The sequence below is a fragment of the Aphelocoma coerulescens genome (assembly GCF_041296385.1).
Source record: "Aphelocoma coerulescens isolate FSJ_1873_10779 chromosome Z unlocalized genomic scaffold, UR_Acoe_1.0 ChrZ, whole genome shotgun sequence".
Lineage (NCBI taxonomy): Eukaryota > Metazoa > Chordata > Aves > Passeriformes > Corvidae > Aphelocoma > Aphelocoma coerulescens.
In genome coordinates this window covers 43762333-43788418 of record NW_027184085.1, presented here as the reverse complement: position 1 = coordinate 43788418, position 26086 = coordinate 43762333, and the positions used below count along the sequence as shown (strand labels likewise).

The window sequence follows — 26086 nt, the reverse complement described above, 5'->3', positions numbered from 1 at the left end:
GATTAGAAACGAGTGTTACATGTGCACTGATCCTGTTTGCAGGGGACTGTTCCATGAAGGAAGGAATGACAAGCATATTGCAAGATCTGTACAATCAAAGTCTCTTTCAAGAAGGGGTCCCATCCACAATATTTATCTGCCCAATTCAGCACTGAAGCACTGTGAAGCACCATCTAAAACAAATATTTCATCACTTATTGCAAAAAACAACAGTGGTGGTTCTGGCAAGGACACCATACTGACCCGAATGAGATCCATTTCCTGACTACTTTCCATAAATGTCCAAATCTTTGGGCTTATCTCCTCCCACATTCCCCCGAGGTCACGAAACACACCCAGCTCCTGGAATGTCCTGTTCACCTGTCACAAAAAGGAGAGGAAGGTTATTTCCAAAAGCTGGCAGAGACCCATAATGGGCTGAAAGGGTGCATAGAGCCTGTAACAGTAAGCACATGGGAGGTGAGAGACTAGGGAGGCTGTGCTTTTGCAGGCAATCCTTTCTAGGCTTGTGTTTGGGTCCAATTTAACTAGCAAGGATCAGCTGCACAGCCAGAGGACATAGTTCATGCTACATATCAGAGGACAGGGCTAGAGTTACCTCAGACATGACCTTCCTTACAGCTGGTGTATCTGGAGTGTACAAGATCTTCCCAATCAGCAAGGGTTTCAAAGCCCTCCAGATAATCCTGGAAAGCGGGCTTGATTCCAGGTTCTTCATTATCTCATTGCAGTAGGGTGCTGAGGAAGAGTACAAAAGTGAGTAGCTGAACAGCACAGTGACAAGTGCAGAAGGCATAGAGCTTCAAGAACAATCAAAGCTGAAAGCAAGACATTTTTCAGACACAACCCCTCCTTTACTGCAAAAGTTCCACAAATAGCCCCTTTCAGCCCAAGGCTGCACAGTCTGCCCAGTGAACATGGAGAAACCAGGTAGCTTCCAACACTAAGAGCCACACTACTGGTCCTGCAACGCTTCCACAACCCTGATGCATGGCACAAACAAAATTTGTCCAGAAAACGTCAGATTTCCAGAGGCTCCACACGACTGTGCTCCCTCTCCCACTGAAGAACGTCCACTGGACAGCTTTCTGTGGACTCTACAGATGGTCCTTGGGAGACTCTGCAAGTTGATAACTTACTGGCCTTAAGGGCACATGCAGGACAGTATGTGCATGCCTTTCTGAAACAGCAGTGAACATGTCCCTCACGACCACATGCTTTCATCTCCGGAAGTTTGGAAAACACTAGTGATGACAATCTTGAAGCAGATGGGGCATCAGGCCATGCCACTGTTACACTTACTTGTGGAGTTATCATAGAAGCTAATCACATCATCTTCAGTGCTGTTGCCTCCAAACAGTGCTTTGTAATTGTTATCCTCATACCAGTTGAGGGATTTAATTTTGAGCCCTCCACCCTCAGGATGGCCGCACACAATGCGTGACACAGCCTGATAGATCTGTGTAGAGGAGTTCGAGGCATTCACATTGGTCAGGAACATCACCTCTTGCCTCATGTCACTCCAGCTCTTCATGCTCAGCAGCTGTTTGGGAAGGGCAGAGAAAAGAATGGAAGCAAGTTATCAAACAGCATTAATAAAAGGAGTTCTTTCCATGCACCTTCAAATCACAGAACAGATTTCTAAACAGATGAGAATCCCCTTGAACACAACATCAAGGGTAAGAACCAGGGAAAACATTTCCCCACCAACACAGTGGGAGACTGTAGAAGGAAGTCTCTTCTGTGCAAGTACTTGGACTGTATCCTTGCCAAGTTCTTTACTCTTGAGTTTTCTTGTCCAGTGCTGTGGGTGGTTCCTGGCCTCCCTGCCCTCCAACATGGAAGCTGCTTCTCCTCCTGGTTGCACAATGGCTTACATTCCAGTGGAGTACCCTCACAAGGACAGGTGGGTGGGGTACATTGAGTCAGAACAGGAATTAAAAGAACACCACCAAGTGACTGCAGCTCATGGATCACAAACTCATGGGATGAGCTACAGGCCCCAGCAGTGTCACCTAGCACAATTCCACCAAGCCTCCCCTGATTTACACCAGGCAGCCAGTTTGACCTCCCAGACTGGCATGGCTTATCCCTGCCCCAGAAACTCCTTGCCCCATTGTGAACAGCATTCCCAGAAAATCCTTGAAAACAAGCCCTGCTGCAGCCAGGAGCCTGAATCACAGCATAATGCATGCAGCCAGTCACAGCAAGGAGCCTTCTCCTGCCCAGCTGACCTGACATCAGGCCTGAGGTGACAGTGTGCAACCAGCCAGAACCATTAGTACCTCCAGACTCCTTTGAGTGGCATAAGCCAGACAATATGCCTGCAATGTGTCATGAACAAAAGCACCCTGCCTTCAGCCTGAGACACTTGCTGCATTAATACTGCCATACTCGGGCATGGCCAAGCTCACCACAAGAAGAAAAGCAACCCACCTGCATGAGAACTGATTTCATGCTGCACTGGAGTGCTGCTCTCAGACCCCTGTCTGGAGATGTCAGAACATCACCTCTTTGACGGCAACAATAAGTGGATATTATGAAAAAATAAGACAAAGGCAAGAATCTAGGATACTTCCTCTAAGTAACCTTTCAGTTTCTATTTATTTTCAGCTCAGAAAACTTCTATTTCCTAATCCTCAACTAATTTCTTCCATGGTAAATTCCTAGAACTTAGAACATCCACAAGTATTTAACATCCAACATCACAGGAAAGAACCTCTTCTCTCTGCTTAATCTGGCTACAGTTAGCTCCATTTGGTGTCATGCAGTTTTGTTTTTTGCTTTTACTGCAAGAGACAGTAAACATTCAATCCCTATCTCTTCATGTGCCACTACAGGTCTCCATCATATCCCCAACTCATCTTTTTTCCAAGCTGAACAGTCTCAGCCTATTCCCTTGTTCCTTTTGTGAAAGTCATTCTACTTCTAAGTGTCCTAACTGGCCTTCTCTGAATATTCCCTTCTGTTACCCATTTTCAGAGAGTGAGAGCCTAGATCTATGTTTTGTATCAAAGGGTTTTATATAGTATCATGGTAAAATGCTACAGCTGGTTCTCCATCCCTTTTTAAGTGTTTTCCTGAATTTTATCCAATCCCCTGACTGCTACTGAAATATCAGGTGACATTAACTTGGATGTTCTTACTGCGCTGCCCAGAACAGGCACATGCACTAAACCGGGCAAGCAGAACTGCTGAGACACCTATTTGTAACTGCTCATCAGCTGCATCTCAGAAACAACTTTAGATGCTATGGTCCAACTGCCCTGTTTTCAGAGACAATAACAGAGTCAAAGACCATCTGCCACTTTTGCTCACTGTGTATTGGTCTGTCACATTTGTTTAAATAAAATGCAGATAACTGAAGTCTAAGACAGCTGGCAAAGCCAGCCAGCAACAATGCTGAAAGCAGCAGTGTGCTGAACAATTCAATCCAAGTTCACCCAAGGAAAGCACACTCAAGACTCTTTGGCCTTACAGTGGGAGGTAAACCTGACTCTTTGTGCTCATCCCTTTGTGCATGTAGCACTGCCATGTTTTAGATGTGCCAACATCTGGAGAAAAATTCTTGATGCTAAACAACAGCTACTACGTGTCACCTACACAAGGAGCCTCTATTTTCAGATGCTAAAAGCAGACGGCACGCTGATATAATGGAAGACAGCTGTGAGAACAGCAAAAGCCTGAGTGCCTATGTCCAGAGTGACTGATTCAAGTGTACTTTCATTTCCTCGCTACTCACTGCTGTCTTTGCCTGCAGCCTGGTGCCACTCAACCTGGCTCCACAGGTTCAGGGTGACATACAGGACACCAGCATTATGGGACATGAATGAGAAGTGTCACACAACAGCTTTTGGTTGTTACATATGCTCACGTAGTTTTTGGATTTGATGATTCCTCACCTAAACGGCCAAGGCTGCATTTCAGGTGTGACAGTTTGAGTGCGCAATTCAAAGGGATCCCTTGGGGAGTTTTTTGTAATTTAGGTAAAACAGCTCATTTTTCCTCAGCAAAAAGGCAGCTAGTTTAGCTAAAGTACTATAAACTCCCTAACATGATGAGCAAAGGTACTCAAACAGGAAGTACAGCTAATTCCCATGAATATATGAAGTGTTAATCATCTTGAAGAAGGATTGCATTGGCAAACACATTTTTATATATTATTTGAAATGGCTTGAGCAAGGAACTTTGTTTCATCTTTGGCACCAGCAAATTTACAACTTACATGCACAGCTGATCTTTTTACACCTCTGGAAGCAAGTATGTCAAACATGAAGGGTTACTAAGCTATTTCTTCTCCCAGACATCAGGCTCCCTAAGTGTATCTAAATAGTCATCCTTGCTCTTGGTGTTTAATCTTCCCTCCTAAAAGTTGATTTAAAGAGTCCAAGGACACAGATCCCATCAATCCCCATACTCCAGGACAAATATTTTGTTCAGACTATTTTCTAATTAAAATTCCTTGCTAGAAAGGCTCCTAGACATGGCACAAACAATAGTTCCCTCCACCCCCTCAAGCTGCTGCCGTTTGAAACAAGGGAGCAAGTCCCTCCTTTTCACCCAGAAATCCGCCTAACAGACAATAAGAAGTAACTTTCGGTCACGCCATCTGGAGCAGCTCATGCTGTACACAGAGCAAAAAGCTGCCTTTGTTTGCAGAGCAGGGCAGAATAAAAGGTAGTCCTACCCAAAACAGCTGCCAAGCAAAAGGCACGTTACCCTGGGACGTTTTCGGCCACATCAGCAAACTCAGTATCACGTGGTTTCAATTATTTTTATCCCAGACAAGAAAAAAAGGCAAGCTTAAATGACGTAACAGGAAACAGCTGTAGTCAAACTCTGAAGGGCAGCTTCCCTGCTAGCAGCAAAAGCTCTGCCATGGTCCTAACTGAAGCTGATCCTGGAATCGTCTTAATTTCCATGTGAAGGGGACTGCATGGCAGGTTGTAGGACTCGGGGAGGGGTGCGTGCCAGGAATTGTTGGCTGGCACGGCGCAGGCTCCCGGCAGCTGCCACTCCGTGGGAGTGAGGTGCACGCTAACCTGGAGTGACCCGCTCTTGTGCATGCTCCCAGAGGTTACTGCCGTTCACGGGCGCGGAGCTCTCACTCTGATGCAAAGACGGAAGACTAGCGAAGGGAGGAGGAGGAGGCGGCAGCATTGTTTAGCTTAGATGGAGGCGGTGGCACTGTTTAGCTTAGATGGCTGTGATTTCTGCTCTAGGGAGAGAATGTTTTTGACTAATAGCAGCACTTCAAAGTCAGAGCCAGACAAAAAAACTAGGATAAGTTTCTGGCTCAACACGCATCCCCTACCTCCCAGATTTGGACTTCTGACTCGTAATGAGGTACACAGGGCTTTTTTTTCCCCTAATCCATCATTTCACCTGCAAAAACAAATACTTGCAGTCTCTAGAATGTCAATTTGACTGTGCAAATCACTGTTTATGTTTAGTGTTGTGATGTCATTGTGCTGAGTGCCCCACAAGACTGGAAAACAATCTCTGGCCCAAAAAGCAAGATAGATAAAGAGGAAATAGTAGCCTATAGCTACTAATTTAAATTATAACAGCCACAGTATCTTTTCCACATGCCATACCCTCACTGCACATGAAACCCAGTAGTTACAAACAAGTAATAACCGTGACATGGGATGGTAACTGAATGGAAAAAAATAAAAAGGAAAGCCTCAATATGCAGCTTGCAAGGCACTACCTGGCAGCAGATGTACTGCAAGCCCAACAGTTGTGCCACTGCTGAGGAGGCAAAACGCTATAGAAAATGTCCTAATTCCTGTTGTGGTATTTTACTTGAAGTGCCAAGCAGCTGCAAAGTGCATGCTGCCTGTACTGACATAGGGAAAATAGCTGTACGATGGGGAAAAGTTTCAAAACAAGCCAGGGATTTGCCTTTGAGTTGCCTCTTGTACTTGATCACAGGTTAAGATAGCAACCACAGTGATACGTTCTCCTGACACAAAGGCTCTTCTTACCTCTTTAACAAGTTTCCCAATGCTCTCTCTCAAAGTTTCCACAGTTTCTGAGAGATCCCATAAGGAGGAATTGAAAGAAAGTCGTCTCTGTAGGAAGACAGAAAAGGAAACTAGAAGTTACTGCAAAGCACAAGCAAAGAAATTAAACTCTCATAAACACTCTTGTATAGAGCAGTAAGGACTGTTTATATGGCAAAGTGCTTGGTGGGGGAGACAGAGCTGGCTATCTGTGTAACCTTGAACTTAAAATACCATGGGCTTCTGCACCCTGCAATGTGATAGGATTACCCCTTTCTCTCTTCACAGGTTAAGTACAAAGATGCCATAACCGGAACCATACCAACGAGATGTTAAATGCATGCACATACACTTACAATGCAAAGGATGACTTGCATTCCAGGTCACAAAACAAGCACAGTATAAGGGACCGCATATGGACAGTCCTGAAATCCTGCAAGCCAATGCTAAGAAGGGGATGAAAGACAATTTGGTGGGCACAAGTTTTCAGTGAGAGTACACAGATACCAGCTCAGGCACAAAGAACTCCCTAGTGCAGTGTACATCATCATCACTCAAGTCCTGCCATCAGGCCTTGATGTTTATCTAAATCAAGGGAGTATTTTAAAACAAACAGCTTCCAATAGCTGGTATGCACTGTCACCAAAGAGCAAGACTGATAGGCTTCCAGAAATGGAAGGCACAGCTTTCAGGAAACTATTTGCCCTAGCAGGGAGTCACACTGAAGACAACTCCTTGTTTCCAATTGCTCTACATGTAACTGGTGGTGTGGAGTTCAGTTTGTGGGGTTCTTCTCCTGTTCTGTTCACATATCTGGATTATCTTGCATGGAAAACATTTGGGCACAATCCTTTTTTCAAGGGAATGAAGATTAAAATAAATTCCTACAATTTCACATTAGTAGCTCCATGTTACAGCATTTGAAAGCATACTAAAGTTACAGTATTGCAACACACAGATGAACAGCCAAGGCCCTTGATTTTAGCACATATCTTTTGAGCTGAATCGCTTCCCTTTCATGTCTTTCCTGGGATGATTTTTTTTGTACTTAATCTGCTGGAGAGCGGTAAGACCTGGTCAGTGCCAGCTGGTGTAAGTGGGCACTGTTCTGCTGATCTGCTGGGACATTTAAAATTCAGCTAACTTTTCTGAGTGCACAGTTAGTCTTTGCTTCACAGCCAGTTGCAAATTCAGGGAGGACCTCTCTAACCTCTATGGATTTCTACTAAATGCAGTCCTTAAGGTTTAGATAAATAAAAACATTATCTAGAAGAAAAGCAGTTAAAAATCCCCACAGGCTTAGACCTTCAAGACACATTTAAAGAAATTTAGCCAGCAAACATCAAAGCCACATATCTGCTCTACCACTACTACATTAGCAATAAGATGAGGTAGAAAGTTCTAGATTCATTCACAACAAGAGATGTGCTTGTTCAGTTCCACATACTTCATCAATCTCTACACAGATTTGTGTTCACTGCACTCAGAGGTCATTCAGGGACAGGGTAGATGAGGAAAAGTTTTCTGAAGATACTAATTGGTTTTGAACAGTGAAAAGTCAAAATCCAATTGCAAAGGATTAGTGAACAGCCTCCTACTGACACACTGCTACAAAGTGCCAGACAAAATTCAGCACTGCAAAGTAAAATACATGGAGAAAAGACAGTGCTACCTTAAGATACCTCTTGTGTGGCTCTGAATTAGATACTGCCACTCAAAAAAAAGAGATCTTAGAAACATAGTGATAAAACAGATCAACATCAATATAAATCTACAATGCACTCCTGGTTCTCAAGTACCATGTGCAATTTTGGGTTCTCCATCTCTGAAGGAACTCAAGTACAGAGAAAGGCCATGATTCAAGGTAAGAATGGCTTTTGAGGGAAGAACAATAGACCACAGTTCTTCCAATGGGACGTGTAAGGACAAACAGAGGTTATGACAAAGGTCTGTAGACTTAAAAGTGAGATGGGGAATGGAAATGTGATGATTGCCCACTGTGCCTCATCATATAGGGCTAGAGAACTTCCAGTGAAATGATCAGTTTAAAACAAAACCAAATGAGCTTCTGCATATACTTAGTCAAAATGGAAAAAATCAGTAGACTCTATGCAATGCTCAAAGTGTTGAGTTTGAGAAAGACTTAAAAGAATTCATTGAACGTAAAAGTCTTACCAAATTCCATTAAACAACAAGATCCCAGGAGTAGCTGAGAAAGTCTGGGTTGCAAACTACTGAAGAACATTACACTGAGGAAATGTTGTTCCATAGTGCACAGTGGCTGCACCCTTTCATGGGCGTCCATTACAGGCCACTGCTGGACTATCAGTCAAGGACACTGAGCTTAACAGGACTTTTTCATGACCTCCTAAGTAAGTCTTAGGTGATTCAAGGAGCTTGCAAACCTTATGCTGAAATGTGAGGAGTACCCATCTATCCTTTCATACACAACACCCTGACCTTTCTTCCCTAACAAATTCATATCACTTCAAGGTCATTTGTCACCAGAACTTGCAATAGTATCATTGATATGGAGGAAATTTTACTCCCTCTACCACTTCTTGAACCTCAAAGCCCAGTCAGGAAGCCTCTCACAAGTCATCTCCAGAGACAAAAACAAAAAAAAGTCAGTCACAAGGGCCAGTCTTCTTTGAAGAGATGAGCATGTCATTAATTCCCCTGTAATATACATCTTTGTAGTAACTCACTACATAGTTAATTACATAATAAGAAACCTCTAGATTCAGGATAGATCCAGGAAGATTGTTCCTACTGTGAGACTGTCTTTAGCAGGTATCTGCACTACATCTTGGGACTGGGAAGAGCAATGACTCATTTACTGGTAATGTGCTGCAAAAACATCACCTGTCTGTTCTAGGCACACTGTGGAAAGACAAAGCTCTAACAGGTTTTGAACACAACTGCCCTCTAAGATTACTGTCGTAGTGGCTAGCAAGTCACTAAATTTGTCTTTTGGGACAGCCAACATTATAACACTCTTGAGTATACTCAGATTATATACTGAGTGCACTGGGGGGGACTCTTTGTGCTTGTATGTGCATGCTACAAGATTTACTCTAGTGACAAGTACTTGAGATGGCTGGAGTTGACAGACAAGCCTTGAATAAATTCATGTGAGACTTACAGGGCATGGACAATCTGATTCTTTAACATACATGAGAATGCATGGGTTTAAAGTGTTGGGAAATCAAAAAATTAAGCCAAAATTCAGTCTGCATCATACAGCTAACTGTTTCTGCTTAATAAAGACTACTCTGCCACATTTGCTTTGAAATAGTTATTACAACTTCATACTGATCTTAGCAGAAACTTTCCACTGGCCTCTGCAGAAAAATCATGCGCTTTAAGCTTCTGCTTTTGTTTCCTGAGAGTGGAAGTCTCAAGCCACTGCTGCTTAAAAGGATGATATTGTGCTTGACTGAAAATGCTCTCAAAACACCAAGGAAAGCTATGAGTTCAGTTGCAGCACATATTTACATTAGGAGACATTTACTAAAAGCCATTTTTCAACTGCAATGCATTTATTATTTAATGCTTAGTTCATGGTAACCATTTGACAAAATACCACCCGTATTACAGAGGGAGAAAAAACAATTGGATTTTCATGTGTTCAACCACACTCTTTCAAGGACCACTGCACTACACAAGCCACAGGATATTTATGGTTTATTACAGAACCATACCACTGGAAGTGAGTATGGCAAAGCCCTTCTTAGGCAGTGCTGTCCAAGAGATGAAACCCCACATGAGCAATCTGAATTGTCATTTAACCTTCCCCCCCACCAAATCGCATTCAAAACTGGGGAGATTTGCAGACGGAAATACAAACAGGTACTTCTGTAATACAAGACAGTCAGAAATGTCCCACTGGACTGCATTGTGATGGCTGGGAACTTACTGTCATTGCTCTTGTTAGTTTTCCCAAACTGGGTAGTTCCTCCATGGGACAACTGCTGGCCTACCACTGGGAGAAGGCCAGGAAGGAAATTTGCATGCATGCAGTCAGATGTACTGCTTCATTGTTGTTCTCAAACCAGGTTCTCCTGCCTCAGTCTCACTCACCCAGTGCAAGGCAAGCCTCAAGAAGAGGTGATGTGTCCACACAGCAAGCTTGTACAACATGTTCTATGTCCAGTAGTATTGTTGGTCAAAAGGCTTCAGAGAAGGGACGCAGGCTAAGACATAGATGATGGGAAAGGGAATCTGACTTTTTGAAACACTTTTGTCTTCTAGTGGAGTGAAGACTCAGAATAAGGAAAGTTGATCCTCCACCTTCGGGTGGTGATCACACCCAGATTTTCTGCTGGGTTTTGATCCAAACAGTCTGCCTCAAATAGGTTCTTACATAAAAAAGAGTAAGGAGACACACTTTAACCTCCCTACCATACCTCCAATGTGCTTGGCTCTGTTTTCTCATATTACAGAACAGGCTAAATTGAAGTAATACAAAAGATCAGTGACAGAGCTAGAATCCTGGTGTGAAATTTTAATTAGAAGTTCTTGTCTTAACTGTACCACTGTCCTTTGAGCAACACTCTAGATTCTGGATAAAACTAAGGAGCAGGTATGTAAAGTGTTCATTCCTTACCTTTCTTTTTAAAAAAACTTAACAGTGCTGTGACATTTCAAGCTCATGCATTTCATTATGCAAGCACTTTAATTTCTTTTTTAAAACCTTCATCTGTCCATAATTTGCTAGCAATTACTGCATTTTTGTGAGCTACTTAGAACACTTAAGAGTTTCCCCAAGGCTACAAATGCACACACACTTTAAGCCAGCAGAAGTTAGGTGTTATCATCAGGGTCTCAGCCCACGCACTCACTCCCTGATCACAGGGCTCTCAATCCTGCACCCTCCCCTTCAAGTTTCAGCATAAATATTTGTATAAACATACAATCAGGTCAGAGACTTTTAATCCGGATCAATTCCCTGATGAAATTTACTGCATCACCTTGCAGAGGGAGTAACAAACAGGAATGCACAGGGACAAAAACAAACAGGTGGATGCCAGGCTAAGTCATATGTATTAAGACATTTCAAGAAACCCTAGCCACTTCACTGCCCAGATATCAGAGAGGCACAAATTTCCATTATACACTTCAAGCCCTTGGTGTTGAATTTACAGAGTTCTTGCACACAGTTGCAAGCCCTTGTATTAACCTTCTTGCACTAAGATGTTGCCTCTCCATAAATCGCAAAACAGTGCAACCAGTGAAGCTCATGTCCAATTACACAAGCTAAAAACCTGTCTCTAAATCACTGTTGCATCTCCATTTGACTTGGCCCTTACTTTGCTTACTGAAATGCCTTGCTATGAAGTACATCAAAGAGATGAAACGAAAAAATAAAAATTAATCCCTGGACAAATTGTTGGCATTGGTTTACAGACTCTGTAGTAGATACAGAGCATGCTATCTTCAGTGTGCATGTCCAAGATTTGACACACAGTGCCTTCAATAAGTTGCATCAAAAGCCTCCTTTGTTCATGAGCAGAAAGTTCTCTCTTTGTTCAAAGATGTTACTGCAGGTCAGGGTGCTTTCTAGCCTCTAAAGACACTAAGTTTCAAATGTGTTGGTTGTGATCCTACAGTTAATTTATCCATTTTGCCTGGCCACATTGAAGCCAGTTAGTTTCTGTTTCATTCACTGATGCATTACAGCAGCTTAACTAGAGGGTACACTGTGACACACTTCTGAGGAAAACTGTGGACCTTTACCAGACAACAATGCACAGCAGGTTTAGAACTGCTGGCTTCTGGACTCCAGCTTTTTTCCCCTTGAAGACAAGATCATGACCCAGCCTCTCAGAAGCCCCCCCAAAGCTGCACATAATGTCTTAAATCGATACTGCTGCTGCCAAGAGGCACAGAGTGGCTTATGACTGTTTCCTTTCACCAACAAACAATACAGACCTAATGACACAGACACACTCAATACCTGCTTCTGTCAGCTACACTGCAGAAGCTTCTGTAAATAAAAAAAGCAAGAGAGTCTCCACAGAGCCCAGAAAACCAATTCTGAGTGGTACAATAGCTGGCTATTTTCTTCCCTTTAAGATCCCAAAATTCTAGCATCTTTGAATGGTTTAAAGTAAAATTATGTATATATGTGAACATACACATACAACTGAAGACAGGAAACTAATTATAGGCATTCCTCTCTGAACAGCCCATCTTTGTCACAATTCTAGTGTCGTTACTACATCTCTTAATGCTTATGGGTTGTCTTGCTCTTCCAGCAGTAAAGAAAGTGCAGATGGAGGACATGGGGAAAACAGAAGACGAGCTGTGGAGAGAAGTCACTGACCGCTACGTACTGTGCAGCAGAGTAATATGATTCCAGTACTTGATAATGACCCTCTTTGACTGGGGACAAAGCCAAGCAAGTGGTACATGACTTTCAGTACTGAAAGGCTCATCAAATCTGAAAACTCACCCAGCAAACAATAGAATATTTGTTTTAGTGGGTAACAGAGTGGGTTCTGTGGTCCTTTCTTCACTCTACTGTTATTTCCAGCACTGAATTCCTCAAACTTCTATATTTTAACAGATATTGCTGATCTGTAGCAAAACATCACTGGATTGTCCTAGATCCAAGTCTGCTCTAGTCTCCAGTCATCCTGTAAATAATGTATGTTCTTTAAGTTCAATGAATTCTTCCCCCAATACCCATTCATTTGGTTAATTTTTGAAACAGGACTTTAAAACTTGACTCTACTTCGTATGATTTAAACCTGCTTAAAGGCTGTGTGCTGTCAATGGCTAGAAACTTCTGCACTCAGTGGCGCCATGCTAAGGGCAGAGTGCGATGGTTTTAGCGCTCAGCACAAGCCAGTCTTATATCTAGGCTTGTTCCTGCCAAGATACAACATTTGACTAAAACAAAGGGACAACCAAGAGCCTTTTTGTTACGACACAGCAAAGACTTTCCTTTTAAAACTGAACTGTGGACCACACACATTTATGCTCTACAAGCAGCAGACTGAACAGGAAGGGTAAGAATGACAGGAAGAAGCAATGTTGTTCATGCCCCCGTGACAAAGACCGACCATCTTTCTTCTTTCTATCTGCCTCTAAGCAGTTCTGCAAATGCAGGGATGAGTTCCTAGACTGAAAGCCCTGGAAAATATCACTGTGTCAATGACAGACTCTCGCAGGTGGGGCCAGCGAACTCACCTGAAGAGGCTTCAAAGGATTAAGGTTAGCACGGAAGGCTTGCTCAGCTGCATGGAGTTTTTCCTTTGACAAGGTGCAAATGAAGGCTCCAGAGTCTGTGGCTGCTGTCTGATTTTGGATGGTGAGAAATTCAGACAATGTTGAGTTATTGCAGAGATCTTGCAGTCGCATTCGATAACCAGACACAATGACCTACAAAAGCGGGGAAAGCATGTAAGTCTCCCTTCATCTAAGGCTCCAACCAAAAAACTGGTTATTGCCTAGACAAAGCAAACCATTCATAACATTTCCAGATAGAGGTGAGGGGGCATTCTTCTCTACAGGTTGAGCTGTCCTGATTCATATGCAACTCAGTTCCAAGAAAAACCCTTCCCTACTGAGAACATGGGAGAGAAGTCCTGGGGGAGGCAGGTCTCTCTTAACTTCCCTGCAAATACGCACAAAGCAGCAGTGATCCTGTCCTCCACAGCAGCCATTTCCTCCAGCCAAGGGTACATGCATTGCCTAATGTTCAGTCTTCGGGGAACTGAGCCACCGAGACGAAAACAAGGCTTGTGACCAGACACAAGTCTGGCAAATCTATGTGAAGGGCAAAAGACCTATGTCCCAAACTACTCAGATGTATCTGCCAGCCACATTTTCTATGCAGTTCTGAATCAGAATCATCACTCTTAACTCTAAAGTATCTACTCAGTAACTGCTGAGACAAACATTTTGCAGTGTTTTTGAGCAGATAATGTATCAGCAAAAAAAAGTTATCTTACTAGCTGCAACAAATGAGATAAGATCCTAGTCTTCCTTCACAGGCATATTTTTCTTAAGGTAATGGTTTGCTTGTCAATAACATTTCCTAATCCACAAGCAATCACCTTATTAACAAAATTGATAAAATCCCTCTCAGTTATCACCAAACCCTTTCAGGCCTGATAAACAAATTCTTTTAATAAGGTCATTTACCAACTTCATGTTTGCTGAACAACAAAGTGCATGTCAAAAAGCTGCATACTTCTTGAAGGTGATAAACAATGAAAAATCCAGAGTCTACTATTGGAAAGAAATTTTTGTTTGCCTTGGGGCTAGACAGATGCAACAATTTTACTGTAAATGCACAGGTAACAGCAGCTGTACTCTTAATGTCTTCTTTCTGTCATTTCGTAAGACTCGGTGTGCATTGCCCAACTTACAACAACAGCTAAGGAGGATTGATCTACATTCCAGAAGAGTTAGCAGCTCATGAACCAGGCTGGTAAGTCTGAAATTTGTTGTCTATCACAATCAAAGGGGTATGCACAATCTGGGGGGGAAAGTGCATTACATTCAGAAAACAAGCAAATGGAGCTGACAGGAGAGAGAAGAGGTTTTTAATGCAATACTCATGCAAACCTTTAACTTTGGTCTGTGTCCATATGCCAAAAATATGATCTTTCAATGCCATAAACCCAGCTCTCACATCAAAAAGGCTGGCCTTTTGAAAAATTTGGGGTGCCTTTTTCTTTTGCCAGCAGAAATACTACTACCAGTGTTATAGCCATGATGAAAAGGAGATATTTGTGGGGCACTGAAATAACACTCCCAGAATGAGTCTAAACAAGCTTCCCTGGGTGGACTTACAGAAAAAACAGTGCCTCAGTGTTCACTCACAAAAAGTGAAGGTGACCAACCTTTCACCATTCTGAAAATGTCCACCTTTTTCACCCAGATTTTAAATTCTTTTGGAGAGAAGCTGCCCATTTCAAGGACTGAGCTCCACAGCATGAGACCTTAGGAAAAACACTCTGCCTATCCACCCCAAACTAAAGCACCCAGTCTCACCAAGTCAGCAAGTTCTGTATCCACTTGCAGTCACCTGAACCCGTGGTGTCTTCAGCAGACAAAAATAAATCCTAAATGACAGGTTAAATCCCCTAAGGACTCTCAAGATGCCAAGCTCATGCCTGAAAGTAGTCATAGGTAATTGTTTTGTCCTTACAGGTCATATCATTCTCTTCTTGGGACTTTTTCTGCTTCATGAAACAGAGATTTGTTCCAAGCAGAATATGCACTGCCCATTACTATTTACTCCTCACTGCTATTCAGTGCATCATGCTGCAGCACTGGCCCAGGACCTCATTGTGCCTTCAACTTTTCAGAGGGACAGGACCTACTCCTGCCTCCAAGCCACACAAGAGCTGTCTGGCCACACCTGGACAACAGCAGCATACCAGACTTGATTACATAGCTGCCTGCCCACTGCTGACCCAGGCACCTTCCAAATCCCACACCCTTCTGAGCACACCTGCCACGACTGGAAAAACAGAAGGCTGAGCCACTCTGCCCCAGGAAGCAACATACCCATCAAGACAAGGCTTTGATTGCTTTTAACCTTCTGCACTAATTTCAGTATGTCGGATACACAACCCTGCTTGACATGCTGGAGTGCTGTCATTACAGCAACACCACTGAACAGTCCCACCTCCTTGGTGACTTCAGGTCCTGACTTGTGTATCATAACTTCTGGCCTTGTTGAATAACCCCAGGACACCAAAAGACTGCAGAAGAGGGCTGTATTTGCTGTGAAAAGTTAGCATAGTCTGGATAGGCCCTTCTACTGCATGACTTCTGAATGAATCTGTGACCCACTCATTTAGAGACCTAGCAAATAATGCCTTATTAACACTGAAGTCACTAGTCAGCTCAGCAGAGAGGTCAGTTCTCCAAACCAGATCTCCAGCAAAATCAAAGACATCCATTTTGTGAGTCAGATAAAGTCATTCTGCAGGAAGGGAGAGGTCTGCATCTCTAGTTACCATCTGTATTAGAAAAGTGCTCAGACAAAATTTGGTGGACCACTTATCTGCAGCTTAGTGTCCTGTTGCTCAGATTAGCTCTTCCTGCCATCCCTGAGCACAAAATGCTACTATGACTTAGCAGCATCATTCCCAGTGCTCTAGCAGAATCAGCTCAAGAATTACATAAGCAAGAACACAGCTTTAACCATTCAAGGAAGAACTAGCTGACTGACCAGCCTTTCACCACCCTTCTGACACACTATGTAGATAAAAGCTAAGCTTTTTTTGTCCTTCCATTATACAACCAATACACTATGGCAGTCACACAATGTAAGGTCAGGTTTTTCGCCTGTTTGAAAATCTTTCTGCCTCTCCACTAACTTTGGGAGAATGCCTAGAATGCTATTGCTGCAGTCTTCCAGTTACCCTTCTAGAATCATCTGTAGCATGATTCTGTCTTAATCTAGCTTGAATTTCAGGCAAATTGGATTCAAGTAAAACAAAGCATGCAGCCTAAAATGGGTAAGAATTTTTTCTCTGCTTTACATTTTTTAGTAGAATGTATCCTTAATTTGTAGGATAACTTATCTAACTGCGCTGAAACAGATATGCAGTTGCAGGACAGCATCTGTAACTACAGGAAAACAAAGACTAAAAGGACTATTAATCCATTCCACTTCAATGAAAAGATCTGATCTGGAGTTGAGGAGCAAAATGGATTTCCTCCTCCTTTTGCATACCATCTTTTGCACTCTTCCAAGAGAACCCTGGGTCTTCCTTTGAAGTCTGTTCTGGCTTCTGCATTAGAAAGGATGCTGGTCAACTAATCAATCAAGCCTAGCAAAAAACATGTTACAAGCTTGACAATGGCAGACAGCCACTGCAAGACAAGGCTCTAGCCCACTGTCACCACTGCCTACGTTTATGACTGCAATCATGGTACACTCAGGATATCAGGACTCTTGTACTACGTAATGTACAATGTGTCTGTCTTGACACATTTGCCACAAACCTGAAAGTATAGCTCCTTCTGCTGCACAGGAATGTAAGGCAGAGCAAGATACAGAAACCCTGCTCTAGTCCAAGCTGATTGACCGAAAACAGTCAGAACAGTGCTAGCAGCTTAATTAATGTTTTACTTCCATTACAAAAAAATGCAGAAGGAACAAATTCAGTTTAGCCTGAGGGTACTATTTTCTTGGGTAGGTTGAAATGTTTGCTCATGGGTTCCCAGTGCCATTTTACAGCTCAAAATCAAATAACACAGTAAATTGAGAAAAAGAGGAAAGACAGAAGCAGGGAATACATTTTCCTCCGTGTTTCTATGGTACCTGGCACAGAGGGGTCCAGCACTGTGGATCCTGGCACTACAGCTAAACAAACAACAGACAAGCATTATGTTAGGAGTTGAAAGTACTCTTTACCTGCTGGAGGTTGACCCCTGCATCCAGCAGCTCCTCTACTGCAGATGATGGCATGGACACATTATGATGGAGGAAGTCAGAGAATGTCTCATTGTCAATCAGGAAATCCCGAAGTTTCAGGTCTGGAAAGTGACAAAACAAGCAACATTCTGGTCACAGCAAAGCCAAAAGGAAACTCATGTGAGATCTCTGAACAGGAAAAGTCAAGCTGACAAATGGGGGAGAGGGAATTACACAAACCATAGCACAAAGAGAAAAGAAGAGCTGCTGGTAAAGTGCTCTGAAACTTGGCAGGCTTCAGAAATTTCAATCCATGGTGCTTTGGTCTCAAAAAAACCCCAAACCAACAACAAGAAAAGAAATCAACCTTCAAAAACAACTCCCATTAACATCATTACTTCAGCTCAATTTGTTCATACATACACAGAAGCAAGGCACACTAAGCTGCTCCCCTGATCTGAAACCTACTACAGCATTAGCACTTAATCCCTGTGTTGTTACTGAGCATGGGACTGAACTGGTGCATGGGCCACTGAGGGATTTACTAGCCTTTGGTTAATTATGTTAATAGCTGATGTACTCTACCATAAATTTCAAAGTCTGACATATGCAGACACACAGGTATGATACAAAATAGCACACAGGTCTAGGAAACAATCTTAGCTACTTGGAATTAAAAAATACATTTGCAAGCATTGTTTCCATTTCCTTTCCCAAATGCTTCACCTTCTCAAGCCATTGGTGTTTCAGCTCTTGGCTTTGTACCTTCATCACAGCAGAGGGGAACCATCTGGAAATTATAATCCAAGCAAAGTATTAAAGTCCACAAAACTGGATCTTAAGAAGCTGACTCTCACACTGTTCTGGGTTGTTTTCTTGTGTTTTGTGTGTGGGTTCTTTTGGTTTTTTGTTTTGTGGTTTGGTTGAGGTTTTTTTTGAGAGGGGGAGCAGTGTTTAGTTTTGGTTTGGTTTTTGTTGCTGTTTTATTTAAGAGAGAGAGAGGCCAATTCTATCTCCACATTGCTTAAACAAGCAGTGATGAGCAAAGCAGCTATGCCAGGAGGAGGTGAGAGACCAGGTCCTATAGGATTTACCAGAGTGAAGATTTCCAGGCCAAGGTAAGACAACTAGGTAGGTGTCATGGTCTATTTTCTACTCTAGGAGACACGATGCCACAACCCAGAGCAAAGAGTGGAAAACCATGATCTCTAAAGAGAAAGTAATGACATGGAAGAACCAGGGGCTTGTACCTTCCCCCCTCCTATAGGGGATGGCTGTAACAACCTTTTCTCACACCTCTTTTGCAGGAGGGGTTTTTTGGTTGTTCTTTTTTAATTTGGTTGCTTTGGGGTTTGTTTTTTTTTTCTTTTTGGTTGGTTGGTTTTGGTTTCTTAGGGGGTGGGTTTGGCTTAACTTGGGCAGGTGATACTGGCAAGAATGGGCCCCCTCAGGAAAAAGCATGATCTGCACTCAGGGTGCCACCGGAGGTGACAAGGGAGACGGGCGGGTCGGGTGCCACTTCTGCTTCCCAGCCTGATCCTGCGGAGGAGCCGGCAAGGGGAGGAACCACGCGCTCTGCTCTTGAGGCAGCAAGTACACGGGGTTACTGACGGTCATTGCTCCCTCATCTACATATCCAGTTACAAATTCCCCGTTGCCTTTTTGTTCCACACGAAAAAGTAAATCACCCGCCTCTGCTGAGGCAACGAGGAGGTTACTCCAGGGCAAAAGTTTCTCCCTCGCCCTCCTCTCTCCCACGAAGCAGGACCACTCATGAATATGCTGGTTTTGAGCAGGCCATGCAAACGCTCCACTGAACCCTGTTACCGAAAATCAACCATCAACCCCACTCCCTGCCTGGGGAAAGGCTAGGAAAAGATCTGGCTCCTGCAAAAACATAAAACTGTCCTTTTCTTTCCAGCAGAGGCTAAAGCACCCTGCTTCACTGCAACTGGAGGAAAAACTTCCCCCACCCTGATTCCTTGGTTACTTCCTAAATGTGCCAAACTCCCTAAACACTTCTGCAGCGTATTTATTTTTTGGTGAGATCATCAACCGTTCAGAAAGTCAGATGGTCAAAGGGATGGCTGCCTGAAGGCACACTGGCATGCAGAGATCAGAAGTTTGCAAGCTTTTTCATTGAATCTGTCCTCATTTAAGATATTTTTCAAGCTTCTCTTAAAGGGCCACATGCCTTTTGGAAAAAGAAAAAAAAAGGCAGCCAAGCAATAATTCTTCCGCTTTTCTGTTTCCTCATTGTTCTGTTGCTTTTGGGTTTTGCTAGTCTGTTTTGTCTGGGCTTGGCTTGGAGTTTTTTTGGCATATAGAAGCATGATTTTCCTGGTCAGGGAGATATTCTATGGGCAATTGCAAGAACACAACCTGAACTATACTGAGATTCCTGCTGACCTGCCTGTAATCATGAGGGGGAGTAACAAAGAGTCACCATCATCCACAGCTGTAATTAACCAGTCCAGCATTAGAATAGCATTCATCTCCTGCCTTTTTTGTCATGCCAAGCATTTTCAGACTTGCTTAGCACTAGAGTTTGCTGAAAATCAATGCTGCCTTCCAAGGAGCTCCTACAAACATCTGAAGGAGTTTTCATCATCATTTGGAGTAAACCATGAAGGAAATATAACAAGGTTACCAAAACTGTGGGGTAGTGTTTGGCTTCCAGACAGCTGATCATGAGGCCGTGCTCACTACCCAAGGCCACACGTGAAACCTCTGTGAGACCAAGGGACTGAATCCCAATACCATGGTCCTGTCTGCAGTACCCTAAGCACACAGCCAGCCTTTTGTACCATGTATTTTCTCCCCCACCCCATCTGGTCCTACTTCCAGGACTTGTGGGTCAGTGTCTTATGCAATCCCTCTCAATCATGGAGGCATGCATAACAGCTCACACATGAAACCACAGAACAGCACCAAACACTGCAATGCATCTAAATTCTCTCTCTGGTACCTCAAAAAGTCAAGAGTTAAGAGAGGTTTCCTCCTGAAAACAGCCATTCCCATCCAAGATGGCTGCTTGCCCACTTGGGCCTAAAAAAATAAAAGAACATTATTTAAAAAAAAAACCCCTCCAAAAACAGGAAACAAAAGAAACAGGCAAGTCTTCTGAAGGCTAATACCAAGCTTACTTAATAATGCAAACACCCGGAGTGGAAGAACACCTTTTACCACCATAGGCCTACTACTGTAATATTTTCCTGCCATAAAAATTCAGACACACTATCAAGTTACTCAAAAAGCATGAGACAAAATGTCAGCTCAAACATTATATAACTTGAATGTCTCCTCTCTTGCTTGAGAGTGGCCAAGAGCATCGTTACCATCAGCTACTGCAAGCTGGTGGGTACAGAACAACACCAGGCAGCACACTTGAGACCAATCTCTCTGTGTACTTTGACATGGACATACAGCCTCTCCTTTCCCCTCCCCTTCATCTTCCACAGAAAACCAAGGGAGCTGCAGCCCTGCATGCTCCCTCACCCCCGGGTTTGGCCTCCTGGCTAAAACCATAGGCCCCAGCAAGCAAGCCAAGCCCTAGGCACAAATGGGGAGATAAACTTGAGGTCAGACTGAGCAAACACACTCAAAGACTGTCAAATCTGATGTGAACCATCTTGCTGATGCACTGGTGGGATAGTCAGCATAAATAATACTGAGACAGCTTTTCCCCATGGCAGACTACTTTAACAGTTTCAGTTCTGACACCAAGGGAGCAACAGCAGAGAACAGTCTTTGCTTATAAACCATGCAAATAACCCCCAAAACCAACAGGTCTAGTAGGGCTGAAATGCCTTTGTTGTAATTAGCTTCAGTTTGGGCACAGTATGGCAATGCAACAAGGAGACCATACCCATCCACATGAAACAGGCAGAAGAGATGTCCATATCCCATGTGGGACAGGGAAAAAGATCCTTCATATGGTCACATAAGGAAGCTTCCTGCACAACTGAGAACTCCCGGACCTGGAGGTCTTATGCCTTAACCACAAAGCTTCCCTTCCTCTCTGAAGACACCAGTCAGGATTAGACAATCACACATGGCAGCATTCCACAGATATTGTCTTCACAAAAGGAACAGCTGTCTTTCATTTCCATGCAGTTCAAACAAACCTTGGGGACTGCATTCTGGGCATCAAAACCAGAAACTCTTGGATTTTCGTATGGCAGAGCATCTCCTACAGAACTGTAGCACTGTATTACATGTTAAGATTTGCATTTTACTGACAACCTAATGTTTTCCAGCACCTTCATGCCTGGGCACAGTGGTAGGCCAGTCAGTTCTTGCGTAAGAATCAAATCTGTGTGATAACAGAAAAAACCCCCAAAACCCAAAATGTAATCAAAGAGCTCAAGACAGTCACATGAATTAGTGAAGAAAAACAACCTCTACGCTTGCCATATTGCTGATTAAAATGAACATCCAAATAAAAACATGCATTATAAAAACAATAGCAAATCAGTGCTATGGGGTCTCTGTTCAATGCAGACCACAACTGAACACTGATTGCATAGTGAAGAAGTATCTGTGGTCCAAAAGCCACAGGTTTTTAGTTCCCTCTTTCCAGAAACACATCCCCAGTTACTTTCACAAGCTCAAAAGGTGGGTCAAAGTGCAAGAGAAGCCACGGCTGGGAATCAGTTTTATTTGCTGATCTTACTACAAGTATGATCATAACAGGTCCCATAATACACAGTGATAATTTCCAACAATACTGGGAAGATCTACAGACAAGTGGAAAAAAACCCAAAGCTTCTAGGGGCAGGTTACAGACCAAGACTCTTCTCAAACTTCTTTTCCATTCTTTCTTCCTTCACTGAGGAGTGCAGAGGGTTCATACCTTCCTCCAGAAAGTTAATAGTGCAATGTCTTTCCAAATTAAACAATAGGGTGGGAAAACAGAACCCCATGGAAATTGTGGCTACGTTTTTCACATCCTGAACACTGCTTTCTAAAAATAAAAGGCATGCAAATGGTATTCAACATTATCTCAATCCTGTAGAGTAAAAAGCTCACCAGGTCTAATGTTAATTTGTGGAGTTTCTGTCCAAAGCGTTTGTGCCCATAGTCTACAGTATGGCAGGTTTTCAGCCACTTTAAAGCTAACAAGCTCAATGAAAACACTGTGACATTCAGATCTACTTCCCAGCTTCACATATCTTAATTCCCTACAAAAAACAAATGAAGGAAAGGGGAGAAGGAGCTTCGTTCCTGAAGTTAATTCAGCAGCTAAGAGGAAAGCAGGGCAATATGTCTGATCTACAGACACGGCTTTTTGTCATCAGGGGATTTCACTCTCTACTGATTAAACATGCAAGACTGAAAACAATTATGTTATTTTCTTTATTTCCATTGCAGCCAGGGAGACTTGCTAGCCTTTGGCTAAGCCTGTATTCATCACAGCCAAATATCACTGTAACACAGAAGCTGGTATTAAATTCTGACCCTTATTTCTTACCACAGAGATGGCTCATAGGGCAACCCAATCATTTTTGTAACATCAACTAAGGCATCACAGCGAGATGAAACAGTGGGATAGGATGCCTTAGCTTCATTCTTTAGAATCAGCAAGGTTCCACAAGCACCCAAAGGAGACAAAAAAAGAAGTGGGTTCCCAGCTCAGCACCCATCTCCACCAATTAACAGAAGGAGCAAAGCAAGGAAGAATGTCAAGTGAGCAAACAAGGCATTTCCTTCTCTCTGTACAAAGACTTCAGATTCACAATTTCCCATTCAGGTAAAACTGCACTTCTACAGGAAGGCAAAGCCCAGCCAGATTGCACAGCTGGCTGTCAAGTCTGTGCAAAACTGTGCCCAGGCATGACTGCAGAACAAGGTCACAAGGCACCCTGGTCACAGGCCTGCTTCACGCAGGGCACTGCTTCTTCAATGGTCGTACTTCCAGCAACAGGAAATTTGGATAACACAAGCCCATGGAGATGCTGAAGCTGAGACCAAGAGCTGAAGCTCCAGCAGCTGAGGGCATTTACTAGTAGCACACACTACTCCAGCTAGAAACCTGTCTTTCAGGAAACCCTCACAAGGTGAGACAATCAGGGCAGGCAAGTCAAATGCTGCCACATAACTACCTTGTACACTGGAACTTTGTATTAATTTTTCATTATCTGGGAAGTATTCCTCTTGAACAGGTGCACTTTAACCCAATGAGTGTGATTTTCACACATTACCTATCACCGTGATTTAATGACAAAAGATGTCTGCAGCTACATCCTATAAAAATGAAAATGGGCTCTCAAATAATTTCAACAGCCAAAGCAAAGACTGAACAACTTGCAAATTGACAATCACCCAGAGCAAACTGACAACCACCCAGAAGAAACAACAATCTCCTAATGGTGAACCGTGCTACTGCACTGTACCCTACTGAGCCAATGACACTGACTGACAATGTGAAAAGCAAACTTTTCACAGTGCTGGGCAAGGAAACAAGTTTTCACCTGCCTTCGTTATACTCCTAACCTTGGACAACACATCCAAAAAGCATGACAAAGTAATATTTCTTAAGGTTTCTGGTCTTGGTTTCTTAAGCAGTTACTAAGTTTTAATTATTCTTTTCCTCTAGGGCAGCTTTCCCCCTGTGAGGTGAGAATAGCTCTCAGAGCTGCTTGTGTACCTATTAATGCTGGCAAGAGCTAGAACTGTCCTGTGAAAAAGTTGGACGGCCATGCCCTGATTTGCTTAGAAGAAATCAAGCAGCTCAGCAGGCCTGTTGTGCAGGATTTACTAGTGTGAAAATACAAACCTAATTTGCTCACAAAGTGCTGCTCCTTCTGCAGCCATGGCCTGACCTGTTTTACAGTAGGCTATAGCTCTCTGAGGCCATCACACATCAAACAGTGCTGCCTCTGCAGACACTAGATAATACCAAAGTGAACACCCCCTTAGCCAGGGTCCATCATCTTTGTATATCTGCCATGCCAAACGGTGATGTGAGTCAAGAGGAAGCAGCCTGCCACTCATCTCCAGCTGCTAGCATCTCTCCTGAGAGAGAATGCTGTGCAACAGGTGCGGGTCTTCCCTCTCATCTTGGGACTGTGACATTGGGACCACCTCCATTCCTCTCTAAGTCACTATTTTTGCTTAGAAGAGCTTGAAATATAGTCCAGCACAATTACTCTGGCAGAAGCACAGCTCTCAGCATGTACTAATGCACACACACAAACCAGTCCTCAGTTAGCCTTCACTGGGGATACACTGACTTCAGGCATACAGAGCCCATTAAGCCAGCTGAGATCCCATCTCCACCCTGCATGGGAAGCCAGCAGCAAACACAGGGCTAATACATCCCTTTGTGCAGTTGGTAAAGTCCCAAAAGCCATCAAGCCCTCTTCCTGTAGGATACACATGACAAGACAAAGACTCTACGTCAGAAAGCCAAGACACAAGGCACAGAGTCAAAAGCTTCAGTCTGGTTACCAGAGCCCTGCTGGCAAACACAGCCTGCAGAGCTCCTGCTTACAGAGGGGCACACCCAACCACCTCCCTAAGCCTCGCGTTATGCCACAGAACAGATATTCTCATGACTTTCCCCACTGCAAGGCAAATTCTGTTATCAACACAGACAGCCAAGAAATAGAGCTTGCCAATGAAAAAAGCAGAAAGAAATTATGCAGAAATTACACATCTAACAGTGGAAAAAAAAATAAGCAACTTTAAAGGAATCAGAAGAACAGTCACTGTATTGCTTTAAGAAGCAGATCCTGACCAGAGCTTCGAATTGCATGGCATTGTAACTGGTTGAAAATTCTCCTGCTAATGTTCACAATATAAGGACAAACTGCAAATTTCTTAGCCTCTGAACTGGCTTGTCAGTCACAGAGATAACAGACCACAGATGTGACCATAAAATGTACTTCATTATTACAACAAAATTATTTTCAGGAGTGGTAAATGGAACACATTCAGGGATGGTATGGGCTATGGAGAAGGTCCTCCAAAGGTCAAACCCAGCTCAGGGCAGGATGGGTCCTTCTACAGAGGCAGAAAGTAAGGGTTTGCTGTTAGGATTTGATTTTCACTGCATGAGGAATATAATGCCCTACATAAGATGCAGGTTTTAGATGTTTCAAAACATCTACTCAGAAAGTAAAATATATTAAAAACCCCAAACAATAGAGAAACCGAAAACCAAATGCCATGGCCACATCCAGTCACATACCACTATTCTAATGGCAAACATAAGCATATAAGGAATGGCATTATGCTATTAAAAATGCATGGAGCTAAACAGAAGGTGAAAGAATAAGCTGTGACCAAGGAGGACCCTGTCCAGAATTCTTTATACTTGAGCAAGTGACCTTAAATTTAGTGGAAATTCAAATCACAGGAAAAAGGAGGACTGGACATTTTAATCAAATGACCATTACTAATAGTAATGAAGTGTTCTCATAAGCCAGCTATGTAAGCATGCATGTGTGAGACTGCTGGTTCAAATGCAACTAGAAGACACTTATATGAGAATCATTCTGAATCCCCAAAACAAGCAGGTAGAACAAATCCAGTAGTACCCTCCAACTTGAAAATTATCACAGCCAGCACCACCTATCCAGTTTGAAGAGCTTCTCCCATGAAACTGGCATGGGTAATGAGGAACTGTAAGCAAAATGGCAGGCAGAGCCTTCCAGGATCAAAGCACTCCGACTCTCCTGCACTT

General features: G+C 43.1%; 1 protein-coding gene across 5 annotated transcripts in view; it reads right to left on the bottom strand.

The window, feature by feature from the left end:
- Positions 1 to 26086, bottom strand: part of ABCA1 (ATP binding cassette subfamily A member 1) — a 92022-nt gene that overhangs the window by 30027 nt on the left and 35909 nt on the right. For all 5 annotated transcript variants that reach the window (XM_069002288.1, XM_069002286.1, XM_069002291.1 and 2 more), the window contains exons 6-11: positions 17398 to 17519; positions 13206 to 13397; positions 5991 to 6077; positions 1303 to 1543; positions 599 to 738; positions 244 to 360 (exon numbers count right to left, since the gene is read on the bottom strand). In XM_069002288.1, coding sequence (XP_068858389.1) covers positions 244 to 360; positions 599 to 738; positions 1303 to 1543; positions 5991 to 6077; positions 13206 to 13397; positions 17398 to 17519 — 899 coding nt within the window. The remainder of the gene's footprint in view (positions 1 to 243; positions 361 to 598; positions 739 to 1302; positions 1544 to 5990; positions 6078 to 13205; positions 13398 to 17397; positions 17520 to 26086) is intronic.